Raw genomic sequence first — 25,941 nt, 5'->3', positions numbered from 1 at the left:
AAAGAAAAGAAGTTGGACTGGGTAATGTTTCACTAAAGGAAATGAAAAGGTTTAATTATCTTGTTCAAATAGTCCACATTCTGAGAAAGGATGGAATGTGGAAACATCCAACATGTCCCACTCCCTGATGTGATGGGACTCCTAAAAGGACAGCCATGACTGATGAATCACCCTGAAGTCTGAAGCTTGTTCTTGATCCCAGCCTTCAAGGCTGCTTCAAAAGATCACTCTTTTTAAAAAGACACTTTCTATATTTTAAGTGTGTGTGTGTGTGTGTGTGTGTGTGTGTGTGACTGGCTGGATCTATGCAGGGCTGCAATCTTGCAATGTTGTTCACTTTGGAAATCTTCCATTTCAAATGCATGCATAGACTCTCAGACTGTGCATGATGCAAACATTACACCTGTTATGTCACACAAACACTGACTTGATATATTCATCACCATGTCTCACTTTCTCACAAACTGCTATACATAAAAACTAACCACTCCTGCAAAAGGCAGATCTGTGCAATTCCATGCTTTGAAGATGGTTTGACTGCATGGAAAAAAAATCAAGTAGGCAACAGAAGGCAGATAGTTAACACACAAAGCAGAGTGTGGCAGTGATGCAGTCCTGTGTACCTGCTCATTTCAAAGAGGAAGCGATCGGCCCGGGCCATCCGCTCCAGCTCATGTTTGTGCTCCTCCAACAGATCAATATCACTCTTCTCTGGGACAAACTTCAGCAGCTGCAGAGATGTAAGGACAATGTTACCCCAAATGCTAATGCTATGCAGTTGATACGCTTTATTTAGCTGTGATATTTCTTAATCTTTCTTTATCAGTCCAAAATCAAATGAAAAGATCCATACCGCCTAAACATTTCAGGATGTTTACTGACAGCTGATATCTATCATATCACTTTGTCTGGGCCAAGTGCTGATTAGGCAAAGCACAGCAAACCTCTGTGAAGCCTTTTTGGAAGAATGGAATATCAATTTTCTTCCCCAGTCAACCAAATCCATTTATACCTACCCAAACAGTCATAATGCATAATGCTACTGCAACATATTATATACAGTCAGCCTGATCCTTCATCGAGCACTGAGCCCTACCTGCTCCAGCATATCTTTGGCTAGCTCTTCTCTCTCATCCATCTCCAGGATCGCCCTTTTGATCTCTTCATTGCTCATCTTTAACCTGCAAAGGGAGAAAATAACTTCATGAAAAGTAGTTTTAATTACATTCATTCATTAAATGTAATTCATATTACAAACATACAGATTAGAGTAAAGTGTGAGTGGGTTGATTGGTGTGGAGCAGCATCAGCCCTGGGAGCACTGCCAGCTGTTGTCAGTGTTAAGTGTGCTGGTAACAGCATTGTATGTCTGTACATCAAAGCTTTATTGACCAACCGCTGACCCCATTTGGGTCTAGTTTATACCCTCAGGTCACTAACTATTGACACGAGAGTGAGCTCAGGGACCATGCTGCAGTTTTGTCAGACAGACAAAGGTTTCAGGAAGCCTGTTTATTGATCTGTAAAGGGGGGCTAGGCTTCAAATTCTCTAAAGGGGCTTTAGATCAATGCTGTTCGGAGACATACAAATGGTAACCATATTGTCGGGTGAATCTTAATTGATGACAGCTGATTCCAGTTCAGATATAGTGGCACTCAAAACCTCTTGGGACAGGGGTCAATTTTATGTGTCCTAATGTATTCCACATGACTTAATGTAGACACTGATCATACTTAAATATTTAATAATTGACAAAACCCCTTGATACTACTGCAAAGATGCATCCTCACCCGCACAATGCTTTAGTCTGTCTTTTCCAAGTGGATGGATGTTAATTCAATTACGCTGACAGATGTCCTCATGTGTCCATTAAAAACCATTTTCCCAGCAGACATAACAAGAACCTGCCTCAAGCATCTCGACCAGAGTTACAGCTCCGACCCCTGATCCCAAAGGTTGCAGTGTCACTTACTTCACAATAGCAAGTGCTCAGGGCATCTCTACAGAATTAAAGACTTACTAACAGATCATAATTAGTTGTCTACTGATGTCAAAGTGTGGCATAATTAATAATTCTGGCTGGGACCCGTACTTTGAAAGTAGGATGATACAATTCTGTGCACGTCTACCATCAATGACTGACAGCTCTTTGACCTTCCGTGTGCTGACGTATATGTCATCCATTGAGCCTGTCTCTTTCTGCAGAAAGATGAAGACAAAGAAGCAGATTAATTTTGCAATATAGTTTCATTTATACAAGTGCTTTGACATTTGAAACCTTCAAGACAACATGATCCCTGGTATGCATTTAGCAATGTGTTCATTTGGAACAGATATATATACAAAAAAAGACTTAAAAAAACTCAAAGAACCAAGGCCAGTAGTTCAAGCACACACTAAAAGGTTTCACTCCATCCAAATACTTCAGCTGGCCTCAGGTCAATTTCCCTGACCTGAATGTGACGGATCAGTTCTCAGAGGCCATATTGCACGACTGATTAGGAAAGCGTAAATCCTCAACTGAATTGTGGAACATCTCAAAAAAGTGGTGGAAATGTATAAAAAGTCACTAATTCATGCAGGACCTAGTGAGAGGAGTTCCCTTTCAGCCACTTCACACATGTAGCACAGGATATTACACCCTTTCATGGCCTGACTGGAGACACATCTTTTCACGTCTGTAAGGCAGATGACCTGTGGTGACGTAGACGAGGCTCAACACAGTCATCCCTCAGCTCAAGAACACCTCTGCCTAGCTGGATACTGCCGGCTCAAAGTCAGCTTAACGGCCCCTGTTGGAGTTAGGACCAGCACAGGGACTGTCCCGTCTGTCTGGGGATTGTCCATGCCAGGAGAGCATTTACTGAGTTCACAGCTTGTTTGCTCGGTTTGTCGCCACCTCCAGTGCTCAACAATGTAAAGGCAGGTCACATTAATAGAGAAAGACTACTGTCGCACGGCAGCAATGGTGAGGAGCTTTTGGTGGAAGTCCCCACAGCTTAGACATGCATGGTTTACTGGAAGCTTTACTGTCCGGCTAGTACGCCACCGCGACTGCATCAGTCGGCCAGGACCACGCATCCTTCCTCTCACTGTGCTGCTCACTGTACTGTCCTGCAGCTGATGAACTGGAGGTGGAGTGGCCCTCTCCTCCACCAGCCTTGGCATGAATTCATGCTCCACACTGTATGTGTTGTACCAAGTGAAGTGATTGAAAGAGAACAAAATGTTATGACTATAACTTCTGATCCCTGGAGGACAGGAACGTGGTACAACATTGGTTGCCCCGCTGCTCAGCTCGGTGAAGAGTGGCTGTCGATGTGAGGGATGACGGATGTATATATGTACAGGTGGGGTCTCACATACATCATCACAGGTCATCTGCCTTACAGGATTGAATAGAGGTGTCGTAAGTCAGGCCACGGAGGGGCATGATATGCCATCCTATAACCTTCCTCTTCTTCGGGTAACAGAAATCATAGTCCTAACACGTTAAAAACTTGCTTCAGGCCAGTCAGATATTTTTGTAAGCTTCCCACAAATGTAGTATTAAAAATCCACAAGGGGAAAGAATACATGCCTGAAAAAAACATGGGGCCGCATGTTAAACACATTCTATTTCTGGTCAGAGCTGGTTTCCTGCTTGCCAGAAATTGTCCTTTTTGAGGTTGCTGGCTATGACGTAGTATGTAAAACAGATGCGGCTTGTAAAAAAAGTGTCGTTTTTTTCCATGGCTGCATTGACCCACGGTGCCTGGAGCAGAATGAGGTTGGCACTGGGTTAAGCGGACAACTCCCATTCACTGGGCCTGCCAAACCCTGTCTGCCCCCGCGCTAAGGGCTGTTTTGCCAACTCTTGTATAGCATGTGTAACTGTGGACTAGCCCCTTCATCTTTGATAACAGTTATTAAGTGGCACAATTGAAATGTGGTCAGGTGGTTGGACTGTTTGTTTTCTCTTGTGCAAGGCAACATGGTTGTTGTTTTTAGCATGTAAGTGGCTGTGTTTGCATTTAGGCTTTTCGTGCTCAGTTCATGATGATGAATTATGACAATTAAGGCAATGAAAGATGATGATGGTAATAATGGAAATCAACACAATAACAAAGATGGAAATGGGGATGATTAAGAAAAATAAGGCAATGGTGATTAAGATTAATGCTGCATTTAAATGAGGGTTTTCTGCAGCCAGCCAGCTATGCACCTTCTTTAATTTGCAATATACAGTACACTGTTTTTTCACAAAGTGGTGAAAAAAGTGTCTTTCAATCTGCAGTAATTGGTTTTTTAAAGCACTTGGAGCAATGCTGAAAATTCAACACTGACATGTCATCTGTCACCTTAAAAAGATGATATAGTGAAGACGTTTCGCATTTTTACAGCATTCATTAGCATTAGCATGCATTTGGAGTCGTGTGTCGGGTGACATGACAAATGCAAGTCCAATATCTGACTCCCCTTTAGCTCTGGTTTTGGTCTATACCATCCCCTGAGGGAAATATCTGGCTCTTAGTTGCTAAATGCTTCACTGTGTTCACCAGCTCGTCGCTGTCGCTTTGTCTGTCTGCCATTTGGTGTCGAGCAGTAAGTCCTCAGTGGGTTTTCAGAGCGACACCATGAGAGTGAACCAAAACAATAAAGCTGCAGAGCGGACAGCTGAACAATGTTCCAAAAGACGCCATAAATCTCTGCAAGGCCAACAGCGCGTCTAAGCAGGAGGTGCTATATGCTTGTATGCACATAAAAGCAGCCTGAAAGGTTGACGCTTCAAGTTTGCTTTCTTCTATTTTACAGCGTGACTACAGTGATTGTGTGTTGGGCAGTGAGTTCTGCCAAAATGTGGGTGACCTAGAGCTCAACACTGTGCCTGAACACATCTTGTGTGCCACACGCACACATAGAGCTCTGAATCTGCTGCTGGAGATTTGCTTAAATGCTGCTGACGCTACGCCTCCTAAGAAGACACAGAGCAGGACAAACTGCAGAGTCTGGGAGTAATTCTCTGTGGGTTTGTTTCTACAGGCAACTGCTTCACATCACACAAGCTCATCTGACCTATTGTAATAATAAAGTATTGATAAGAGCAGCTTAAACAGTGAGGCGTGCAAGATGATTTACAGATCCCAAAACCCTTCAAAAACATAACAGCAAACATTGTGTACATAATCTACAAGCAGTCACATGATGATACATTAATTGTACAAGCAACTGGCCACTGTAGCCGGCAGCTGCACTGCAGAAGAGAAGGTGACAGAGCTGTGGAGATAATGATGCTGGAAGACCTTTAACTCACCTGTTTGAAGGATTGGTTAGTGAGCAGGTCCTGCCCAGGCAGTCGGAGAGCGCAGAGAGACAAAAACATTGAAAACACATGCAAATATTAGCACTTCAAGCAGAAAAAAAGTGGTGGCTCGAGCAAAGAGCTACAACTATGCACACTTAAAGCTGAAGTGGGAAGCCCTCTGCGGGGAAAAACAATAATAATCGACTGACTACGTCTTTAGGGGCTCATGAGATCTATATTGAAAGTCTGAAATATCTCTGAACTGCATCGGTAAACAAAAAAGCTGTTTAACTCTATGTATTTTGGTTTCCCCTTACAGAGGTCACACTTGTTACGATGTCTTCTTTTGATTGCATCTACATCTGTCTTGACATGGAAACCAAGAACATGAAAAATGAGTTTGGTACTAGCCCTACAGAGGGCAAATGTGTAAACAAAAGCCCATTTTGAAAGATGGACCAAACTAAAATAAACAATTTCAACAATTATGCCACGTATAAACACTGTAATATCATCCAGTTAAACTGAAACTTGCTGTTGCCAAATGGAACCAAGCTGTCAAACCCAGGAAGGCTTTCCATGGGGATTTATGTGGCTATATCCACAGAGGTCTGCATTTCACCACCGGCCTGTGCCAATAAAAACCTGCTCTGTATACATACAGTAAATACCTACAGTAAATCACTGTCAGCAACAACCTCAGATGACCCATTACTCTTTAATAAAAGCCTAAGCGGTTGTGCTTTCAGTTGACAGGGGTCTTTTAAGCGTGGCAGTGAAATGCAGTATAAAGGAATGAAATGATGCTCATGCCTCTGTAGAGGTTAAGTATTGCACTTCCACTCAGCCTTAAAGACCTTGCTTTAAACCGTGATTACTAGAAACTCATTAGGGCTTATTAACATTCCAGTTAAACCCATTTGAGGCAGTAAATCAATTTATGCAACTGCACACAATATTATCACATGACAAGTGGTGTGTAATTAGTTTGTTGCACAGAGGGAAGTAATTGCTGTGTACTGTATGGTATGATCCCAAAAGCTCGCATAGTGCAGTTATCCTATTAGTCAGTGTCTGGTTCAACATGGTTCAGTCAATCGCCTCTTTATTTTAGTATGTTCGCTTCAGTACAAAGTTTCCTGTATCATGACTCCTCGTGACTTCAGTGCTACTGACTGTGCTGTCCTTATCCATGAGCCCGTGAAGACCCAGTCAGAACCCCAAATGCTTTGAGATACTAGGGAAAAGCTTGAGCTCTGTGGCATCTCTACAATAAGGCATTCAGCAGTGAACAGCTGCTCATGTTAGCCTGGAGCTGGACCCTTTGCACTCTCAGCATCATCCCACCCTCCATCCCACACACAGTTCATCACACACACACTCTCACTTAGCCACACACAATCAGTGAAAAATTCAAACCTCAAATGCAACTCACCAACAGTGATTTAAACAACAGGTATATGAGGGATTTCCATGCCATTATTCTGATGCTCACCAAAACACACACACACAGTCATAAAACTGCACTCCAGAATACTGTATCCCACTTGTGAACAAATCCAACCTGTTGTCTCTGATAAGCTGAAAACATCTTCTCTATGTCCTTGAGGTCAAGAATCTTGAAAGCTCTCAGGTCATCTATGTCATTCCAGATGGTGCCATTGATCATATTCTGAAAATGAGCAAAGGGTCACAAGAGATGAACACTCAAACACTGATTAACACTGAAGGTCAGACAGATAGATAGATAGACAAATACACAGATAGATAGATAGACAAATACACAGATAGATAGATAGACAAATACACAGATAGATAGATAGACAGACAGACAGACAGACAGACAGACAGATAGATAGACAGATAGACAGATAGATAGATAGATAGACAGATAGATAGATAGATAGACAGATAGATAGATAGATAGACAGATAGATAGATAGATAGACAGATAGATAGATAGATAGATAGATAGATAGATAGATAGATAGATAGATAGATGTCCTCATCGCTCTCTCACCTCTCCTAGTTTGGCCCAGTTGAAGGACTTCAGCGGATGAGAGGGCTGAGGGATGGACTTGGAGCGCATGGTTGACGCCGAGTTGAATGACGAGGGAATAGGTGGAGGCGGGGCTCCGAAAATGGGGGGGGCTCCTGGTGGAGGAGGCGGGGCTCCAGGTGGAGGAGGAGGCGGTGGAGGAGGTGGGCAACTGAATGGTAGCGGAGGAGGAGGCGGAGGAAAGTCACCCATCATAGGCGGAGGAGGCGGAGGCACGGGGCCGCCAGGAGGTGGAGGAGGAGGTGGGAAGGATACATTTCCGCCCTGTTGGGAGAAGATAGAAAATAAAAGATGCAGTATGCTGTGTGTAGCACATCATGACCTCGTACTAAAATCAACACCGCTCACAGCTATGTCATTGATTCGGGAGGACAGGTCCAGGACTTGCTCCCTGGCTGAGCGCAGCTCCACTCCCTCACGCTGGAGTTTGTCCTTCATCTTGTTCAAAGTCTTCATCATATCCTCCTTTTCCTGGGTCTTGGTTTCACACTCCCGCTCCTTTCTCTCTAGTTTAGCTAGCAGCTCCACGTGATCTAAGAGGAAAGAAAGGGGCACAAATTTGCTCATATGATGTAGCTGGGACTTCACTACTTGGATGAACAATGAGAGGCCTGTAAGAGTAAGATGTGATGGAAGAAAAAGAAAAAAAAAAAAAACTCAGGACAAAGAATAAAGAAATAGTGCCAACACCACATCACGCCCTGCAAATCACGCTTGAGGGCAAGATTCAGTTTGAAGCCAAATCCCAGTTTCCCATTGGAAGAGACCCAACGACCTAGGAATCCCTGTGACGCGGCTATGATATCACCAAGGATGTAAGAATCAATGAGACAAAGGTTTATAGTTTAAGTAGCCTAGACTACAGGAAGAGGTACATACTGAGAAGCAGAGAATGATTTGTTTAGCAAATATATTTAAAAAAAAGATTAATGGAGACAAAAATGCACGAAGCACTCCTGAAGCACTTCCTCTTTCCACATGCAGCGTGCAGTGTGCAAAACAAGTTTTACCTTTCCTGAACTTCTCTGCCTGGTCTCGCCATTGTTTCACCTCATTCTCATTGACCAACCTGTGGAGCAGACACACAAAAGTAAGCACAGGCACAAAAACAGAGGGATAAACTTGCACAAAATGCTCGCACAACTGCCAACCAACCCCGTCAAGCCAGAACATTTTGAGGAAATTCTTAACTTCCTTTCTGTGAGAGAAATTCAGGTTCATTACCAGCATTGACCGGGTAGATGCAGTTTGCTCTTTAAAGCTGCATAACACAACATTAGTGCAAAAAGAAATCCTGCAGGGCTGAAATCAATTGAATTCAGAGTTCTGGCACTCGTCTCTGCTCAAGGTTAAACAGGGTTACATCGATGTTCTGATATGAATGCGAGATTAACAAATATGAGAAATGAGTGTTCCTGATAATGAGGCAGTCAGGGAGACTGCACATCGGCACAACTTAATAGGAGGTAAGATGTCAAAACTGAATGAAGAATGAAATGAAACGATTATCTAATGGAGCGTTCTGAACAATTAAGTTAGACGAAGAAAGATTCGAAAGTGAAACCTTGAGCAGCGGTGGAAGCCGTGGCTGGAGTGGAGGGAACAGACATGTTTCAGTGTCACCAAGCACAGAGTATGTGACAAACAACGAAAGATAAAGAGCACGATAGAAGGAAATACTGAACAAGGAAAGTGTTGAGGTACAACATCCAAACTTTGATGCTTGTAATCAGAAAATCCATATTAACAAGGTTTAGGTCTTCTCAATGCCTGCGTCAGTGAATAGGACTGTCTGAACCTGATTACAAAGTCAGTTCTGCTTTAATTACAAAACAAACAACACTGCATGGATCCAACTCATTCAATCAAAATGTCCCAGTCTCTTTATTGCCGACTCGTCAAATATTAAATACCTAAAAAGCTGTGGAAAAATGGGATTTGCACAAGGGTGTTAATTTTGGGTCAGGCGCACGTGTGTTGTCAGAGCCGTCGCCATGGCGACCGCAGATGATGAATGACTTTGTCTCCCAGTTGTTTTAACGTCACCCTCCTCCCACTCTGAGCCGCTGCTGCACGAGACAAACTACACATTTTCACCCATTAACCACCAGGGCCTCTGGCACGCAGCCAAACCTCAAGGAAAGCTGAGTATATGCAGCCTCTTTCCAGGCGTGATTTACTCAAGGAGTCAACCCTAACCCTGACCCTTCTGGAAACAAAACAAGACTTTGTGAGGGGCAGGATTTGACTGCTGGGGTGGATCTGCAATAGACAGTAATGGACATCTGGGCTTAGATGCAGCATCAAAGTTCACTTTGCACACTATTGGAAACAATACAAGACAGTGGCTGAATTAGTGAACAAGTTAAGAGCTAGCAGGATCCAAAGGTTTGTTTCTACATTTTTGGTGCCTTCACTGCTGAGACTAAGCACATCCATCACTGACCTGAAGCTTGGCTTAGAAATAACAAAAAAAAGTGGAGAGTGGAAGAGGAGAGAAGAAAGATGGTGACAGAAAAGAACGACAGCACATCAGCGAGAGAAACTGAAGTTAGCTGGAGGGGGAGCCACACACCAAATGTGTCATACAGACAAAGCCCAGAATGTCGTCTTTTAACACAACCTACACTTAGCACTCTCTGTCACTCCTGAACGCAAGCACCAATTAGTTTCTCAAGTCAGTGAAATCCAGACCACAAAAACCAGAAAATGCTGATGGCCATTTGGAAATGAATCTTTCTGAGTGACAGTGTAGACGGTGCCAATGATGACATACAGAAAGCATCTACTTTCCAAGTCATAATGCTTGGTTTTCCCTTCTGAAACGATTATTACTCCCTGTTGTCTTCTGCGTGAAGCCAAGTGACTGCTTCACTGCACCTAAACATGGCTGACTTGGCCGGCCCACCCGCTTAATTCGATTAGTGTCATTTCCTTTTGATCTCCATCTTCTGATTTCATGCCAATTCACGCTCTTCCTCTCAACCCCCTGCTGACACCTTCACCTCCCCCCACCCCACATTCTCCACTTCCATCAGTGGCTCAATAGCTCCAAAATAAAAACAACAACAACGAAAAGTCAGGCAAAGAGTGCTGAAACAGGAAACAGGAAAAACACACACACACACACACACACACACACACACACACACACACACACACACACACACACACACACAGGTGGTGTCTGCTCTTGTGTGACATATCTGCTTTGATTGAGGATAATAGGTTCCACTCACATGCGAATGATGTTCTTTACACTGAAGTTGTCCAGAGGGGCGATGTCAGGGTCCTCTCCCTTGTCATCCTGTAGGACGATCTGTTGAAGGATCCTGTCTAAGAGCTGCCAGTGCTGCAGGCTACCACCACTACGTTTACCTGGGTGTGCAGTCACAGAGAGAAATGGTAATCCCAATATACTGCACACAATCTACACTTTACTGGTCCTGGAGTCACAAACTTGGACCATATCAACCAGGCAAGAAGCAGCTCTTGTTCTGTGGCTACTCACAGGGCATCTGCAGGCAGTGTTGAAGGATGGAGAGGAGGCTGGGGTAGGCGTCTGTGTGGCTCAGCTTCTTCTTGATCAGTTCAAACATGGCCCCGGCACTCTTAGTATCTACATGGGTCTATTCGCAAAAACAACCAACGCTGAATTACTATTAAGACTGACCATTGCTCAGCTTGACTTTTGACCATTTGAGCCAAGGATCCAAACATACAGGCACAGACAGTAGTTTAATAAGAAAACAGAGTGCTGTAAAGCTGAAAGGTAGCTCTAGCTTACTCACCATATCAAATCTTTTGGCCAACTCAGAGTCATCCTCATTCCGCACCATCTCAAAGAAGTCCAAATGCCTGGACAGAGAGGAGTAACAGTCAGGGTTAAAGCACTGCACTTTCACTGAACCCTGATGTTGTGTTTGGCTCCTGGAGACTCCAGACCCTCTTCAACAACCCTAAAACCATAAACTTAACTGATTAACTGAAGGTGATTTTGAGCTGATGCCATTTTTAAGAAGCCTGCTTCAGAAAATAACACATTATTTCTTATGGGGTCTCAGAGACTCACACTAACATCTGGTTATTTATGGCTTACAGTAATAAAATGTTGTCTTTTTTCCTGAACTTTCGAAATATATTTAGTGAGCAGGGTTTAGAGTAACACATTTTGATGCACTATGTGCTCAATTTTTGCAAATTCGAAAATCTGACTGGTGGAAGGTTTGTGGGGGACAGTCCGAAGACTCAGTGCAGCGATTCTGGTGTCCACTGAGCAACAAGTGTGAGAGGAGACAGGCTTCATTCTTTTCACAGCTTTTACAGAGTTTGAGTTCATGACAGAATTCATAATTCCTCCTAGCTCAAAGCATCTGAATATTAGGCCTACATTGACGGCTGCTTTAGCGCCATCATCAGGACGATTAGCCACAATGCCAGTTGAGGAAGTCTGGCATAGCACTGGAACTATGTGCAATATTTTGTTTATTTCCATGAATTGGAAGACAGATTTCCTAGAAAGAAGAAAAATAATAACAAATCTATATATATCATATCTTAACAGTTTTTTCAACAGGGAGTCAGATCTCTCTGGGTTCTAATTGACCCTGAACAGAAGCAACATTATGCAGCACAACAGTGTACATTTTTCATATGTGAATGACTTTTTGGCACATAGAAGAAATACATATATGTGTTCATGCACTGCCCATATAACTTCTATTTCCTGATTTGGTGTAATATCGATGCCCTGAGCTCAGTTTGTGTCAAGGGGTTACCACTTGTGTTAACCACTATTGGATATTTATGAGAGTAGAAGAAAATAATTACAGGTTAAAAAATGGTTGATTTTATATGAATATATATAGATATTATTATTTTTCAAACATTAAGCAGTGGGGTCTTTGGGAACCCAAACAATAAGGTAATAAGTACAGTGAAGTATTTTATGCAGAATTATTACTGAGGAGGATGGTCAGTTATTGGCTGTTTGCTCATTAGGTCTCACTCTCACCTGTCCAGAGTGGCGTTCTCGTGCTCTCTGAGCTTGTCAATGACCGGCTGGATGCCTAACATCAGGAATTCGTACCTTAGGTGAAGACGGAACTCGAGGTTGTCCTATAAATAAAAGAACAAGCAACCATGAGATGATAAGATGTGGTAATAATGGCACACCAGATGTAGCACTTACAAAATCACCAGTGAAAATCTGTGATTGACAAAGATATTCCACAGAAAAATCATGTGACCCTTGTCACAGGGCTTTCCCATGTCGGAGAGCACAGGTTAAAGTACAAGGCGTCAGTCAGGAACATACATTAAAGGAGGACCAACTATGTTACTGGGAAACAAAAATCTGTGATCAGTGCACACATGCAATATTACAAACGTCCAACAGCCCTTTAAGAAGCCTTTTCAAATCGGGCTTCACATTTAAGAAATAGGTAAGTAATAGACATTTTGTGCAATATGCTTATTAGCTCTCTGATGGAGAGGTGGATGACAAGGTTGATGGCTCTCTCATATTTCTAGTGTAGGTATGAAGCCAGGAGCAGGCAGCCAGTGCAAAGCCAGTTAGCTTAGCACAAACACTGGAAACAGGGGAAAAGCCAGTCTGACTCGGAGGTAGCACAATCTCTATTAATCAGTGAACTTCTTTATGCTAAGCTAAGCTAACCAGCTGCTTACTGTAGCTTCATACCACAGAAACATGAGAGCTGCATCAATGTTAAAATGGCATATTTTCCAAAATACTGAACCTAAGTTCACATATACCTTTAACTTCAAGCTAAAGGAAGCTTTTCAAACTGTCTAACGAGATTTGGATGCAGCATTTTATATTTTTAAATTGAAGATTAAGCAGGGATGCTTGATTGGTTAAAACACAAGTACAATAAACTACACATTTTCCAAGACTTTTCCCCCTAACAAATATAAAAAAACAACTATTTCCATGACTTACTGACTGAAACCACGCTAAGTTGTGCCTGTATTTGAAAGGGTATATTCTAAAAGGCGTGGGTGTTCTGACCTCCCCAGCTCCAGCGTTGAGCACAGCGTTGATGAAGGACATGATGGCAGTCTTTAAGTTGACCTCGTCTCTGTAGCGGCCTGTACTTTTGTCCAGCTCATTCAGCAGCGTCTACATGGTCAGGACACATGGGAAGTCAGTCAGCAAGTGTATTTGATTTAAAACACATTTCAGCACTGAAATCATCAGACAGTGACTGGGTCAGAGCTAAAAGGAACATGTCTCTGAACTGATTCCGGGTAACACAGGGTCACTGCTCTCACTCCTCTCACACTGACCACCAACAGACCTCTGCAGCTTAAACAAACATTAAACTAAAATGAGCACTGTGCGACTGTCTGCCTAACCAGTTGAGTTGCATTTTACCTCCATGTCTGTCCAGACTCGCATATGGAGTGAAGATCTGAGGGAACTTTCGTGTAATTTTTAGGTGAAATGGAAGTTCTCACTATACTGACATGTAGTGATTCATTTCCAGTGAGAAACATGCTGGATAGATACAATCAGCATGAATTCAGTTTAGGGTCACAATCTGACCAAAATATGATCACAACCTTCTGTTCCTGGGTTATGTTGTTGAATAATGGTCAGAAAAGTGTTTCTGCAGAACATTATGATGTCACAGTGAAGCTCATCTTTGACCATTTGGATATAAAATGTCATCACTTCATTATTTTATCCTATGAGATAATCGGTGTGTGTGAAACAGAGGGCAAGGACCTCCACGAGGGCAAGGACCTCCACGATTAAGCTGGTTGAGGACTTGACCCCAGTCACAGAATCAGGCTCCAGAGGAGATATATTTGGTTGACAGCTGCTTATATATTATTGCTGCACATTGTGTGGACACAGTTTGTCTGTGGAAACTTAATTAACGAGTGAGAAGTGGGAAAATCCTTCAAAGGAAAAAGGCTGCGAGTAAACTCCACATCTACACGGTTGCTAAGCTACAAAATATCCTTAAATAATACTTAACAGGCTCTCGAGGTACAGTACTCACATTATCCTCATGAACGCACAAACAGGAGACTAGTGACAACAGAAAAATAATCCGTTTTCCCTGTGAGCAGTCCTCAAAGAGCGGTGCCGCCGCCTGCAGGGGGTGTGGACAGGCTTTCTAACAGTATGAATTCTTAAGCTATGGTCAAAATGTGTTTTGTGTGGTCACAGTGATCTTGATTTTCAACTGCCAAAAGCGAATCACTTCATCCTTGAGTCCAAGCGAATGTTTGTGCCAAATTGGAAGAGATTTCCTCCAGGTATTCCTGAGGTATCACCTTCACAAGAACGGGTCACGCAGCTGGACGGCTACAACTCTCGCCGGTGTGGAGGCGTAAAAGGCTTCATAAGTTTGGAATCACTGCGCTCTTGTGCTGTTAGCTTAGCCTGAGGTGGTATGATTTATCACACACCTTGGGGGACGTGTGAGACACGGCTTGTTGACTCAGTCCTGCTAGTCACTACACATACCCTGACCTCCATAACTCTGGATGTCCTCACTTGCCTTTAATAAAGCCAAAGTGTTGACTTAACCTGAGGCTACCAGTCTGAGGGGCTGCAGCACGACTCTTCAACTCATCAAAATGACCACAGCTTGATTTATTTGAGCATTACTCTGAAATGCTTTTTCTGTCTGCCCCATATCTCCAGCACAAGGCTCACTGGGTACGTTTGCACCAGGAGACATGACCACAATTCAAGTTATGACACCTGTGTACACCTCTAGCACGTTTGAGAGCACTTCCGTTAGCCTCACCTGAAAGCGAGTCCGCTCAGCGGCGTATTTCTGGTAGTGTGCCATGGCCTGAAGCACCTTCTTGTGTCCGTCGGGCACCAGGCACACCGCCCCAAGAATTTCCAGCACCGCCACTTTGGTCTTGATGTTCTCTGTCCGCAGGCTCTGCGAGATGGTGTTAATACTCTGCGGGTGAGCCAGGACGTGCGAGCGGCCCTGGGAGTTGTTCATCAGGGCCTTTATGCAGCCAATGACAGAGGTATGGATGCGGCTCTCTGACGTCTCGTAGTCCATGCTGCGCAGGAAGTTGAGGAGGCAGGTGAGGCCATCGAGCTCAATGAAGCGTGTGACGAATCTGGAGGAGGAGGGAGGGAAGACGAGCACAGATTCAGAGCAAAGTGAGGAGGGTACGGTGACGTGATGTACTTAAAGTGTCGCAATCCATTTTAAGGCATTTCTACAGTTAGCAATGGCAAATGCCAGTACCACCTTCATGCAACTTTACATTCTGTTACATTATTTTAACACAAGTATTTCTAAAAAGCTCTGCTGAGTCCAGTTAGGGACCATTCACCATCTCTCTCCCCTCATCTTCTGTAATCTCCCCACTTACACTATCGAATAAAGACATAAAACACCAAATATGTTACAAATAAAAACATAAGCTATTCCACTCAAATTAAAGTATAATACAGTTTAAGCCTAAAACCAATCAAATAATCAGATATTGATTGTTTAATTTCAGATTGATCAATATCCGAAAGCTGAAGGATATCTTTCAGTGTCTCCCAGTGAACTGATGTAAACACTGGGGGATGTCACATCTCGTTAAGGTGTGGGCTGTATTGTAAATGACATTCCCACTCAGTAAGATTCCTCATAAATGACTTCAAACAAATGAGGGCCTGTAGAAGGGGCCAAAGACGCAGAGTAGGAAGGAGACGAGGACAGACATTGTAAGAGAAAGGAGGGATGCAGTCCAAAAGTGGACGAGGAAGGACAGTGAGATTTACAGCCACTCAATGTGACAGATACGTTGTTGTTTTTTTTCTACTTTTTATTTGAAATTTTCAGAATACAAACACTACAAACACAACAAAACATAGTCAAACGACAAAAAAAAAATGGGGGGGCACTCTCATTTTGATAAAAATCCAAATTATTACGTGTCTCATGATGAATAATCCATCATCCTTTTTTGGAAGGCAGTCCATTTTTCCCAGTGCTGATGATAAGACTTTGCTTTGTTTCTTAAGTAGTGAGTCAGCTTTTCCATAGAAAGATTCTCCTCTACTAATTCCAGCCAGTTTGTTAGTGAAGGGGGGGTCGCTTTTCAGCCAGTTTCTGGTGATGGTCTTCTTGCTTGCCAATATCAGAATTTTAAACAAGCAGACATCCTCCGGAATACCTTCCGGGATCAAGCCTAAATACATATATATCCGTGGGTCTTTAGGAATCTTACAACCAAAGATCTCATCAATAGTCTGCATAACTATGTCCCAAAAAGGTCGTATCCTTGTACAGAGCCAAAAGATATGTGAATGGTTGGCGTTCAGAGTACCACATTGCCTCCAGCAGGTCTGCTGTGAATTTAATAGTTTTTTAATCTGGGGTGTAACAAAAAAACGCATCAAGTTTTTCCACCCAAATTCTCTCCACCTTCTGGAGCATGTAGATGTTTGTTGTGTTTTACACATTGAATACCAATCACTCTCTGATATAGTTATACCGAGTTCAAGTTCCCATTTGGCTTTGACATAGAATGAGTTGCAGCCAATCTGTTTCTGAAGACTCTTGTACAATTTGGATACAACCCCCGAGGGGGTATTCTTGAATGCACCAGTCAGAATCCCGATCACTTCATTGCCCTCTGCTGAGATTCCCGGTTTACTTTCTGTATTATAAAAATACCTGAGTTGTAGGTATCCGAATAGATCCCCACTGGCCAGCTGAAATTCTTCTTTAATTTTTTTAAAGGTTTTAAACTTGTTACTCTCTAAAAGGGTACAAACAGCTGTTATTCCCTTTTCATTCCACCTGCCAAATGTATTATCTATTAGTCCAGGTTTGAATCTAGGAGTCTGTGAGGGCCAAATTAAAAGTTTGCTATCTCCTTCCAGATTATACTTTTTAACAACTTCATACCAAGTTTTAAAAGAGTCTTCCAGAATGCTACTCTCTTTAGTTTGACCTCTAATTTCTTTTTCTCCTAATTTTGTCTGGGGTTGAGATGATGCAAGTTTCAACTCAATCTGTTTCCATTTTGCTTGGTATTCCGGGGAGCACCAACAGACAATATATCTCAATTGGGCCGCAAAATAATATTCTCGAAGATTTGGGAGTGCTAAACTGCCCCGCTCCTTGTCAATTTGGAGAGATTCGTTGTTTTAATGTCAGAAATTCCACCCCCTCCCACTGCCGACTTGGCTCGGGCAGGCGTGGAACAAACACTACGCAAAACAAGTAAATCATCCAGTTATTATCCTGTACATTGAGAGCACAGTGTTTCATCTGCTCACACACCATCAGTCCCACAGCAGCACGCCACTCAATGCTCCTGTCAGGGCGCTAACCCTAACCCTAACCACTACTTACCTAACCCTAACAGTTAACCTAAACCGCAACTGGTCCTGAGTCATACTACCCACACAGACACACAGACATACACACACTTCACCTAGCATGATTGGTAAATGTCTCAAAGGCATTTTCTCATATTAACTCCAGACAGTCCAGAGAGGTTGCCCTTTCACACATGTAGCATACAACAGCAGACTGTCCGTGTCAGACACATTCTCATCAACTCAAAATACTCCATTTGTTTGGGGCGTTTCCTGCATGCTCTACCCTGGCGTCGTCAATGTCATCGGCTTGCTCAGTCGCTCGCAGTGAATTCTCCGGACCTGCTCTATTCAGGGGCTCGATCAGACATTACACAGACTTTTTAGCGGCCAGCTGGCAGGTTAAAGTCCGAAAGGGCAGCAGTGCATGTGCGAATACGGCTAGAGAGTTATAATCCTCTGATCTCCAAGAAGGAGGAGATCAAGAAGGTCATACTACATGCATGCATGCACAAATACAGTCAAACCTCCTCGAAAATGCATTGTAATAACAGAGAACACACACAACCTTTCAGCAGACATGTGCTTCTTGTTTCAGGACAGACGCTGTAATCTCGGCTTCCACTCAACACAGAGGTGGCGAGAAATAAATCCATTAGATATGACTTAGATGCAATACAGACACTGGAACTAGAGCAAGGCAGAGCTGATCCAGCTGTTTAAGTTACACATCTTACATCAGTGACAAGTCTTTGGCCTGCAGAGAAGGCAGAAATAACCAGACGCCTGTCTGCGAATTGCGGGGCCACCTCAGAGTTTTCATACTGGAAGAGAAATTAGGCTGAACATCCTTCTGATGTATGGAAAGCAGAGGGTGAGAGATGTTGTTCTTGGAGTCCGGATTCAAAAAAAAAAAAGATTTTCAAAAGAGATTCAAGGTTTTGCTCGCTGCCTGCTTTGCTTCGCTCTGTTGGTTTGCCGACAGTTTGCCAGAAACTTGTGCATGCACACATCCTATGCAACAACCCTATGTAAGTGCATTGTGGAGGAGGCAGTAGGAGGATAGATGCATGCATGCACAAACACATATGCATGGCTGCTCAAAGCACGATCAACAGTTACTAATCTGCTGTACTGTTCACAAAACCTTATCGTAAACTGACTACCAACCATTCTTCCTCCCCCTCCCCCATCTTATTTTTTCTCTCTACTTGAACCAGTGGATCCCATCTCCTCTGACTCTGGAGTCTCCTCTCGTCGTCTATCCGCTGACATTCACGCTCAGCCGAGTGGCATGCAGGCCTTTTTCTTTTTTTTGGAATGATCACTGCATACTTGAAAAGCCGCTGGGGTTGCGTTCAAGGCGGCGAGAGCTCAACGACTGCTGCATACAATATGAGCTCAGGCGGAGCTGAACAATACAGAGGCCAAGCCAAATATGCACACGCACACATGAAGCTCTTCAGACGGACGAGAGGAAAAGAAAGGAATATAACTTGGATTTGGACAAGACAAACAAAAGTGACAGTGGGGTAAAAAATGACTGCAGTGTGTGCGCCAATGATGGAAATGTAACGTTAGGTTTGCTGCTGATTAAACAAAACCCTGAGAAGAGTTGTGTAACTGTCACTGATATAAAAAGTGTTAGACCCGTCAACCAGAGGCAGACGATAGTCTAAATAAGCAGAACAGTGCAGAAAAACAGTCAGAAATTCATTCCAACCAACTCGACTTTTGGCGGGTGTAGCTGGTCAGGCCAAACATTCGGCCTTTTTGAACTGTGGATGACCCACATGTGGCAGACAGTCCATCAAGAGTTCATTCTTACCTCAAAGCCGAACCATACAGACTTATTAAAGTGCAACATTACCATAAACATGCACACAGCCACGCGCACATGGATGCATGCACACACACACATGGACACACACTCAAGTAATCATGTGCTTTCTGCCTCTTTTCCACGCACTTAACATCTCTTTCAAGCATCCACGCACTACGTTCAGGCAGAACACGCACGCACGAATGCACATACGTTTGTGTGGACTATAAAAGGGCTTGAGCGTGAACAAGGGCCTGGGAGGTTTCTCAGAGGTTCTGCTTTAAACTATCTGACCGAGGTGTGTGAAGCGCCTGGAGGGGAAGTCATATGATATCACCAAGGTTCTCACTCAGATAAATTCCACTTGATGTGAGACCCCTAACTGCGGTAAAATAAGAGCTGAACAAAGGACAACACATATAAAACTGACATACATACACACACATACACAGATCACAATAAAACCGCTGGCCAAGGTGCACATCTGTGACGTGCATAGTATATCTTGGAAGGGCGCGAATGGCTCTTATGGACCAGGTTTATCATTAAATCCACAAGCAGAAGTCTGTGTGTGTGTATATGTGTATGGCCCATGTTTTCACAATGGCTCCTGTGACTTGTGACTTGTTTATTAGGCCATAGGGTAGAAGCAATGAATTACATTTACTCTTCTTACTGCAACAGAGACAAATTTTGGTGTATTTTTTTTTCAGTACCAAGAAAAGTACTTTACTTTGCTGCATTTCAAGTCACAACTGCTACAGAGGAATCAGGGAACATGGTTTGATACATCTCACCAAATGCCGTCCGGAGGTCGTTCACCAGAGCTGCAGGAGTTAATGTTGTTTAGCCAAATTCATTCACTCACTTTCTACGTCTGTGAGTCAGTAAGGGCACACATGACATAAATGCTTTCAACCGCCCACGTCCACGAGGCCCACACTCGAAGGAGCGCAGCATCTTTTCAGCTTTGCTGCCACGGCATACAGGAGCAAGCAGACCTGGACTTTCCTGTCCTCTCTGTTTAGCTTGGTGGCTAATGGTGGCTAGCCAGTTAGATATTTGAGCAACCTTATCATATGTTAAGGGTTTCTTGAAGCAACTCAAACATATTTTAAAGTTCCTTTGGATTCTGTTGGATATTTGAGGCTTTTTAGTTTTACAGGTAAAGCTCGAGGAACAAAGGTCATTGTTCATCTGCATGGCTGCATCTTGATGCACAACACAGCAGGTATGCTAAGTGCCCCAAATCAAACCCTGTGGAGTTCACAGTGTTTATACATGTCTGTGTTACATGAATGGTGATGCTTTTTTCTGCCGTTTATTCTATAAAAAATGGCAGGTTGTTTCATTTATGTAAGCTTGTTGCACTCTTTGCATTGTCTTATTGTCGTTCCTGTTCCATTTCTGTCGGCATGATGTTGTTCAGCTAGTGTATATGCCAACAAGTTCATGCATTTATTCTGCATGCATTTAAAGCTGTTTTTTAATCTAATAGTCCAATAATGCAAAAGGAGCAATGCAGGGTTAAAAAAAAACCCTGCATTGCTCCTTTTTCCATCCCTGCACTTCATATACACAATCTGACAAAAACCCAACCTTAACTTATACAACCCCCCTCCTTCCACTGCCATTGTCCCTCTTTCTCTCTCTCCTTATTGCCATTCTAGCACAAACCTCCCTTACAAGCATGCTCAAGTCTCTTTACCTCTAAATCTACCTGGATCTGCCCTCAGTTTTTTTAATTTGCCCGTTAAATGTAACAGTACCAAGGGGTGAGAAATCTGCACTCTGAGCAAAAACTTTGTTCGACTGAAGACTCTGTAAAGGTGTGATAGTCTGTTCCCCCACTAAGGTATTTGGTTATATATGAAAACAGATATAAAGTTCATTCTCTGTTAAGCGGAACTTGTGAGAGATCTGACGGCAAAATGTTTTGAAGGATAACATTTGCCGCATGTGGTGGTCGTGTATCGTCCAGTGGGCTGTTGACACAGGAGCGGGGGGAACGGCTGCAATCGACTCAAGTCAATATTCTTGCTGGAAGAGATCTGCAGAAACGATGTCCAGAGAGCTGTCTCGGGAAGCACTGCAATGCTCTACTGACATGAACTTGGGACTTCAGTGCATTCTGCGCCAGCATGGCCTCAGTGACCTCCAGGAAAGATTCATTTCCTGTCCTCCTGCAGCTCTGACCATTCGGAAATGACAGCGATTGAGGAGCATCACGTCTTAGATACAAGAATGCACACACAGCATGCTCATCAGCACGGATACAAACATCAGTGCCGATGTGAGGATGAGTCAAAGGTCAACTGCTCTTATGGAAGTGCACTTCATGATGTAGTTAAAATACCACAGGAGAGTCTAAATATCTAAATATTTGGAATGCAAATTAAAATGTTTGCCAAAAAATGTATTTCATTTCACCACACAGCTGGCTGCAGCACTTTCTGTTTGCACATTGGCTCTCCCATGCCCACTTGAGCTGAGACCCAGCTGTATTTGAGTACAAACACAACCCCAGTGCGATGGTTCAAGCTCAATTTGACTAGCTGGTAAACAAAGTAATAACTACTAGCAGAGCAAATGAGATAAGCTGTAAATAAAGAGGGACATTCAGCCAGTTTTCCAAATGTCTCAATTTTATGGCTGTTTATAATTGATCAAATTTCTATTTTGAAATAACACATCTGGGCAATTAAATGGGTTTAATGATTAAAACTATTAAAGCAATTTCTGGTAAACAGCAAATGAAGTACAGCATCACTCATAGCCAGAACATACCTGCCTGCTGTCGCCTCTCACTGTTGGAGGCAAAGTTTGATACAGTCCAGCTGCTCTGGAGTGAAGTGCTGTGATTTCATTTTTGTTGCACAAACCTTGTTGCCATCCTGTCTACGTGAGTTCATATTGTCTCCATTACCCACAATGGTTTTGATGTTTTAAAGACAACATGACTGATATGCTTGCATTGAGTTTTGAATTTGGCACCAGGAAACAGGTTACCATCTTTTTATATAAGCTAACATGAGGCCAGGGATTGTTGTGGCACTAAGAATACAGTCAGAAGCCCATTGTGACTTAATGAATGTAACTGGTGGCAGAATCACATTAAAAAATGTATTTGTAAATGTATTTAGTGCATCATGTCACCTTTACCTGATCTGCTTAATAAGGTCAGTATTGACTTCTATACTGATCTGGTGGATTTGATCAGTGCTGCCTACTTTTCCCCTCTTTATTTCAAGGGATAGCAAACCAAAAAGGTTGTCTGGATGCACATATACATTTTGTATATATTATTTTATTATATTATTATATTTTTCTTTTATATAGTCCCTTGTATAATATACATATATAAAATCAGCTTTTATTTTGTATTTCGTTTTTTGAATTTCTCTATTGCATTCACTATTTTTTTTTCCAAATGCTATTATGTGTTGCTACAATACCCAAATTTTCCCAGCTGGGGATTAACAAAGTCTTATCTTATCATACCTTATCTTATCTTACGTCACCGTGTCGTTTCGGTGGCTCATAAACAGCCTGTGAGTGAAAGTGACAACGGTGGGTGGCTTGCTGACAATGTGCTGCTTTTGTGCGCTCTGCCTGGCACCCTGCATGCCCACCATGTGTTCGGGTCCTGTGGCCCTGCAGAGCGTGCTAACAGCACAAGGGCACCTCTTCACAAGCAGGCCCAGCTGCCTCTATGTAATGCCAGAGGGGAGGAGGGAGGGAGGCCAATTCAGGCAGTCGTCCAAAGGCAGGCATGAATCAAAGATGAATACAGACAGACACCACCATGTCTCACAATATGCTGCCATGCAGTAGACTTGCACACACAGGAACACAGAGGTGACACAAAAGGGATGTTTAGGTGAAGCTGATGGCCACATTAAATCACACAATTCCCAGACGTTAAAGCTGTCAAGCACAACATGATCTTTTTTGCATGAGCCAGACATTTGTTACAGAGGCGAGACATGGGACATGAACGCACCATCCCTGAATACCCACAGTCTGTGGGACACACATCACTGCTACAGCACTTAAAGGTATCTGTGTGCTAATGAGCAATAAGTCACTCTGTGAAAAGCAAGGGTGCAGGTGCATTGCTGAACAGTGTTGACTGGGTCATTACAGCCACTTTTGATGAGGGAGATGAAGGACGTTTAAATATAATAAAACAACTCAATGAGTAAGAGAGAAAAAAACCTGCAAACTATCAAGATAAGCAATCACTATTGAGCTGAAGTGTCTGAAACTTAATTTATCCTGGCAAGCAAAAGAGCTAATCTACTGATTTCAAAGACTTTCCTTGGGAACATTATCATTATAATGTGAAATCAGACTGATGGATTACTTTGCTCTGTATTGTCTGCAGCAGAGGAGCGGTTCAGCTGGACAGAGAGATTCACGTACCTCATTGGCTGAGTCCGAAGTGCTGTCTTCAAATCTTCCACCACTTTGTTTCTCATTTCCATTTCCTCCTCATCAAAGGCAAACAGGGTCTGCATCTGTAGAAGCGGAAAGAAATGACATGAAAATGGAGTTTAGTGGAAAAACAACTGATTAATATTCCTGAATTTTGGCTTGACAGCAGATTTGGCAAGCAAAGATTCAGTATTTTCCACTTTAATTAAGAGCCTTGCTTTGTTTCTACTGGGTAAACACAATAATGTTCATCTTAATTTGGCAGCAATAAAACACCAACATTACATATTTACTCCTTTATAAAAAAATTTTTCAAAAGCAAATGTGTTTGTTTCAGTTAGACCTAGATCACAGATCACAGATAATCAGAGCCTCATTAGAAGGCTAATGAATCAGGCACCCCAATGCAAACAGATCGTGTGTATTTCCCTCCCTTCCAATGACATTTTACAGTTTGAAGCTAAACAACATGCCAAAAGAATCATGCAGGCAATTAGCTGCTATCACGCTTACTAGAAATTTCTAAAAAAAAAAACACAACTGTGTTGGTGTTAATGCATTTGTGTATCACTTCAAGCCTCCCCCAGCACCGTCAGAGAGCTGCTGTGCTCCCATCAGTCGGGGCCACAAGGCTGCTGCTCAGCCTTTCCAGGCTTTTTCCATGGCAGCTCACTGCCAAGTGCCGAGGTTCAAACACCGTGTGTTTCAGCAGTTGAGTAAGCTAGTCACAGTGACTGGCCATTCATTAGCCTGAAAAAATATTAGCTTAAATGTGACCCTGTTTTCCAATCCGTAAACCCTTAAAAAGACATACAGGTCAAAGTTGGATGCAAATATTCCTGGCAAGACACTCTCTGGACCAACAGCACCTACGCAGCTAGCTCAAGCAGCCATGTTCGACTACTTAACAACAGCTCTGTTCTGTCCGGCGCGTGAGAGCGTTTCATCTAGAAATGGTGCAGTCAAAACATCCACTGTGACGACTTAGCCTCGAGTCCAGATGGTTCATGGACTCTGCCAAGAAGTAAAGACTCTGTCTCCTGTTTGTCTAAACGAATATGTTCAGAGTCAATGGGAAGTTGGACACAACAAGTGTTGCGGAGAGTGAGTGATTTGGTCGTGCTGCTAGCCAGTTCACCGTGTCAACGAGTCTAGCCAAATGGCTGCTTCCTACATCTGCTATTCGTAAGCTCACTCCAACCTGTGGCCAACATGCACATACGGATACTATTATAGCTGGTTGGTAAACCAGCAGAAGGTACTTCCCTAAATCCTTATTATGGGAAGTGCCCCCCAGAGTCAGAACTATGCCTTCGAGGTAGTCATCAGTGCCTCGTTAACTGAGTGAATGATGAGCACAGCTCATCAAAGCCTTAATTTGGAGCATGTGGGTCACTGATGCACCAAGTGAAAAAGAATTTGGTCAATATAAATGAAGGCAAACAACATTATTTTAGAAGCAAAAACCTAATTAAGGTAACAAAATGTTAGCTGTATCCTAGCTATTATCCTGTTGTTCCTATGTGGAAAACATAGCAAGTGAAATTGAGTGGAATCTGGTGATTAGAAACAAGCAGAATTAACAACTTTCAGACAAATTTATTGGCCTTTAATTGTAAATTGGGCCATTTTCTGCTATATTAGCACAATCATTTCTCCTCTATTGCATTTGGTTCTGTGTGAAAATGACATAAAATGATAAGACCAACCCACTGAAATGCTAACTACCATGACAGCTGTTCTTGAATTTTGCATGCCGTTTTTTATGCTTATTTGAAGTCGTAAGACCAAATTCTACAGATTTGCAAATCATCCTGTATTTGACTCCAAATAAAAAACGACATGTTTGTGGACAGTGAAATATTTGTGGATCATGGTACACGTTTGTGGACAGTCCTCTGTGGGTTACCACTATTAAAGACCAATGAAAACTTCCATATTTGTCAAGCTGTACAGGAGCTCAGAGTCACAGTGGAACTAAGAGCCAGTTAGTCTGTTAACAATCACGTCT

General features: G+C 42.9%; 1 protein-coding gene across 2 annotated transcripts in view; it reads right to left on the bottom strand.

The window, feature by feature from the left end:
* Positions 1-25,941, bottom strand: part of daam2 (dishevelled associated activator of morphogenesis 2) — a 97,099-nt gene that overhangs the window by 11,264 nt on the left and 59,894 nt on the right. Inside the window, exons 5-19 of one of the 2 annotated variants that reach the window (XM_041953146.1) lie at positions 23,919-24,013; positions 15,132-15,465; positions 13,376-13,486; positions 12,359-12,462; positions 11,136-11,202; positions 10,856-10,973; positions 10,584-10,722; positions 8,355-8,413; positions 7,693-7,877; positions 7,306-7,608; positions 6,850-6,957; positions 5,295-5,324; positions 2,094-2,200; positions 1,097-1,181; positions 624-730 (exon numbers count right to left, since the gene is read on the bottom strand). In XM_041953146.1, coding sequence (XP_041809080.1) covers positions 624-730; positions 1,097-1,181; positions 2,094-2,200; positions 5,295-5,324; positions 6,850-6,957; positions 7,306-7,608; positions 7,693-7,877; positions 8,355-8,413; positions 10,584-10,722; positions 10,856-10,973; positions 11,136-11,202; positions 12,359-12,462; positions 13,376-13,486; positions 15,132-15,465; positions 23,919-24,013 — 1,952 coding nt within the window. The remainder of the gene's footprint in view (positions 1-623; positions 731-1,096; positions 1,182-2,093; positions 2,201-5,294; positions 5,325-6,849; positions 6,958-7,305; positions 7,609-7,692; positions 7,878-8,354; positions 8,414-10,583; positions 10,723-10,855; positions 10,974-11,135; positions 11,203-12,358; positions 12,463-13,375; positions 13,487-15,131; positions 15,466-23,918; positions 24,014-25,941) is intronic. The other variant, XM_041953147.1, reaches the window with a different exon arrangement.

The sequence above is a fragment of the Chelmon rostratus genome, chromosome 15 (assembly GCF_017976325.1).
Source record: "Chelmon rostratus isolate fCheRos1 chromosome 15, fCheRos1.pri, whole genome shotgun sequence".
Classification (NCBI taxonomy): domain Eukaryota; kingdom Metazoa; phylum Chordata; class Actinopteri; order Chaetodontiformes; family Chaetodontidae; genus Chelmon; species Chelmon rostratus.
Note: the sequence above shows the minus strand (reverse complement) of the source record. Positions and strands in the feature narration are given on the sequence as shown.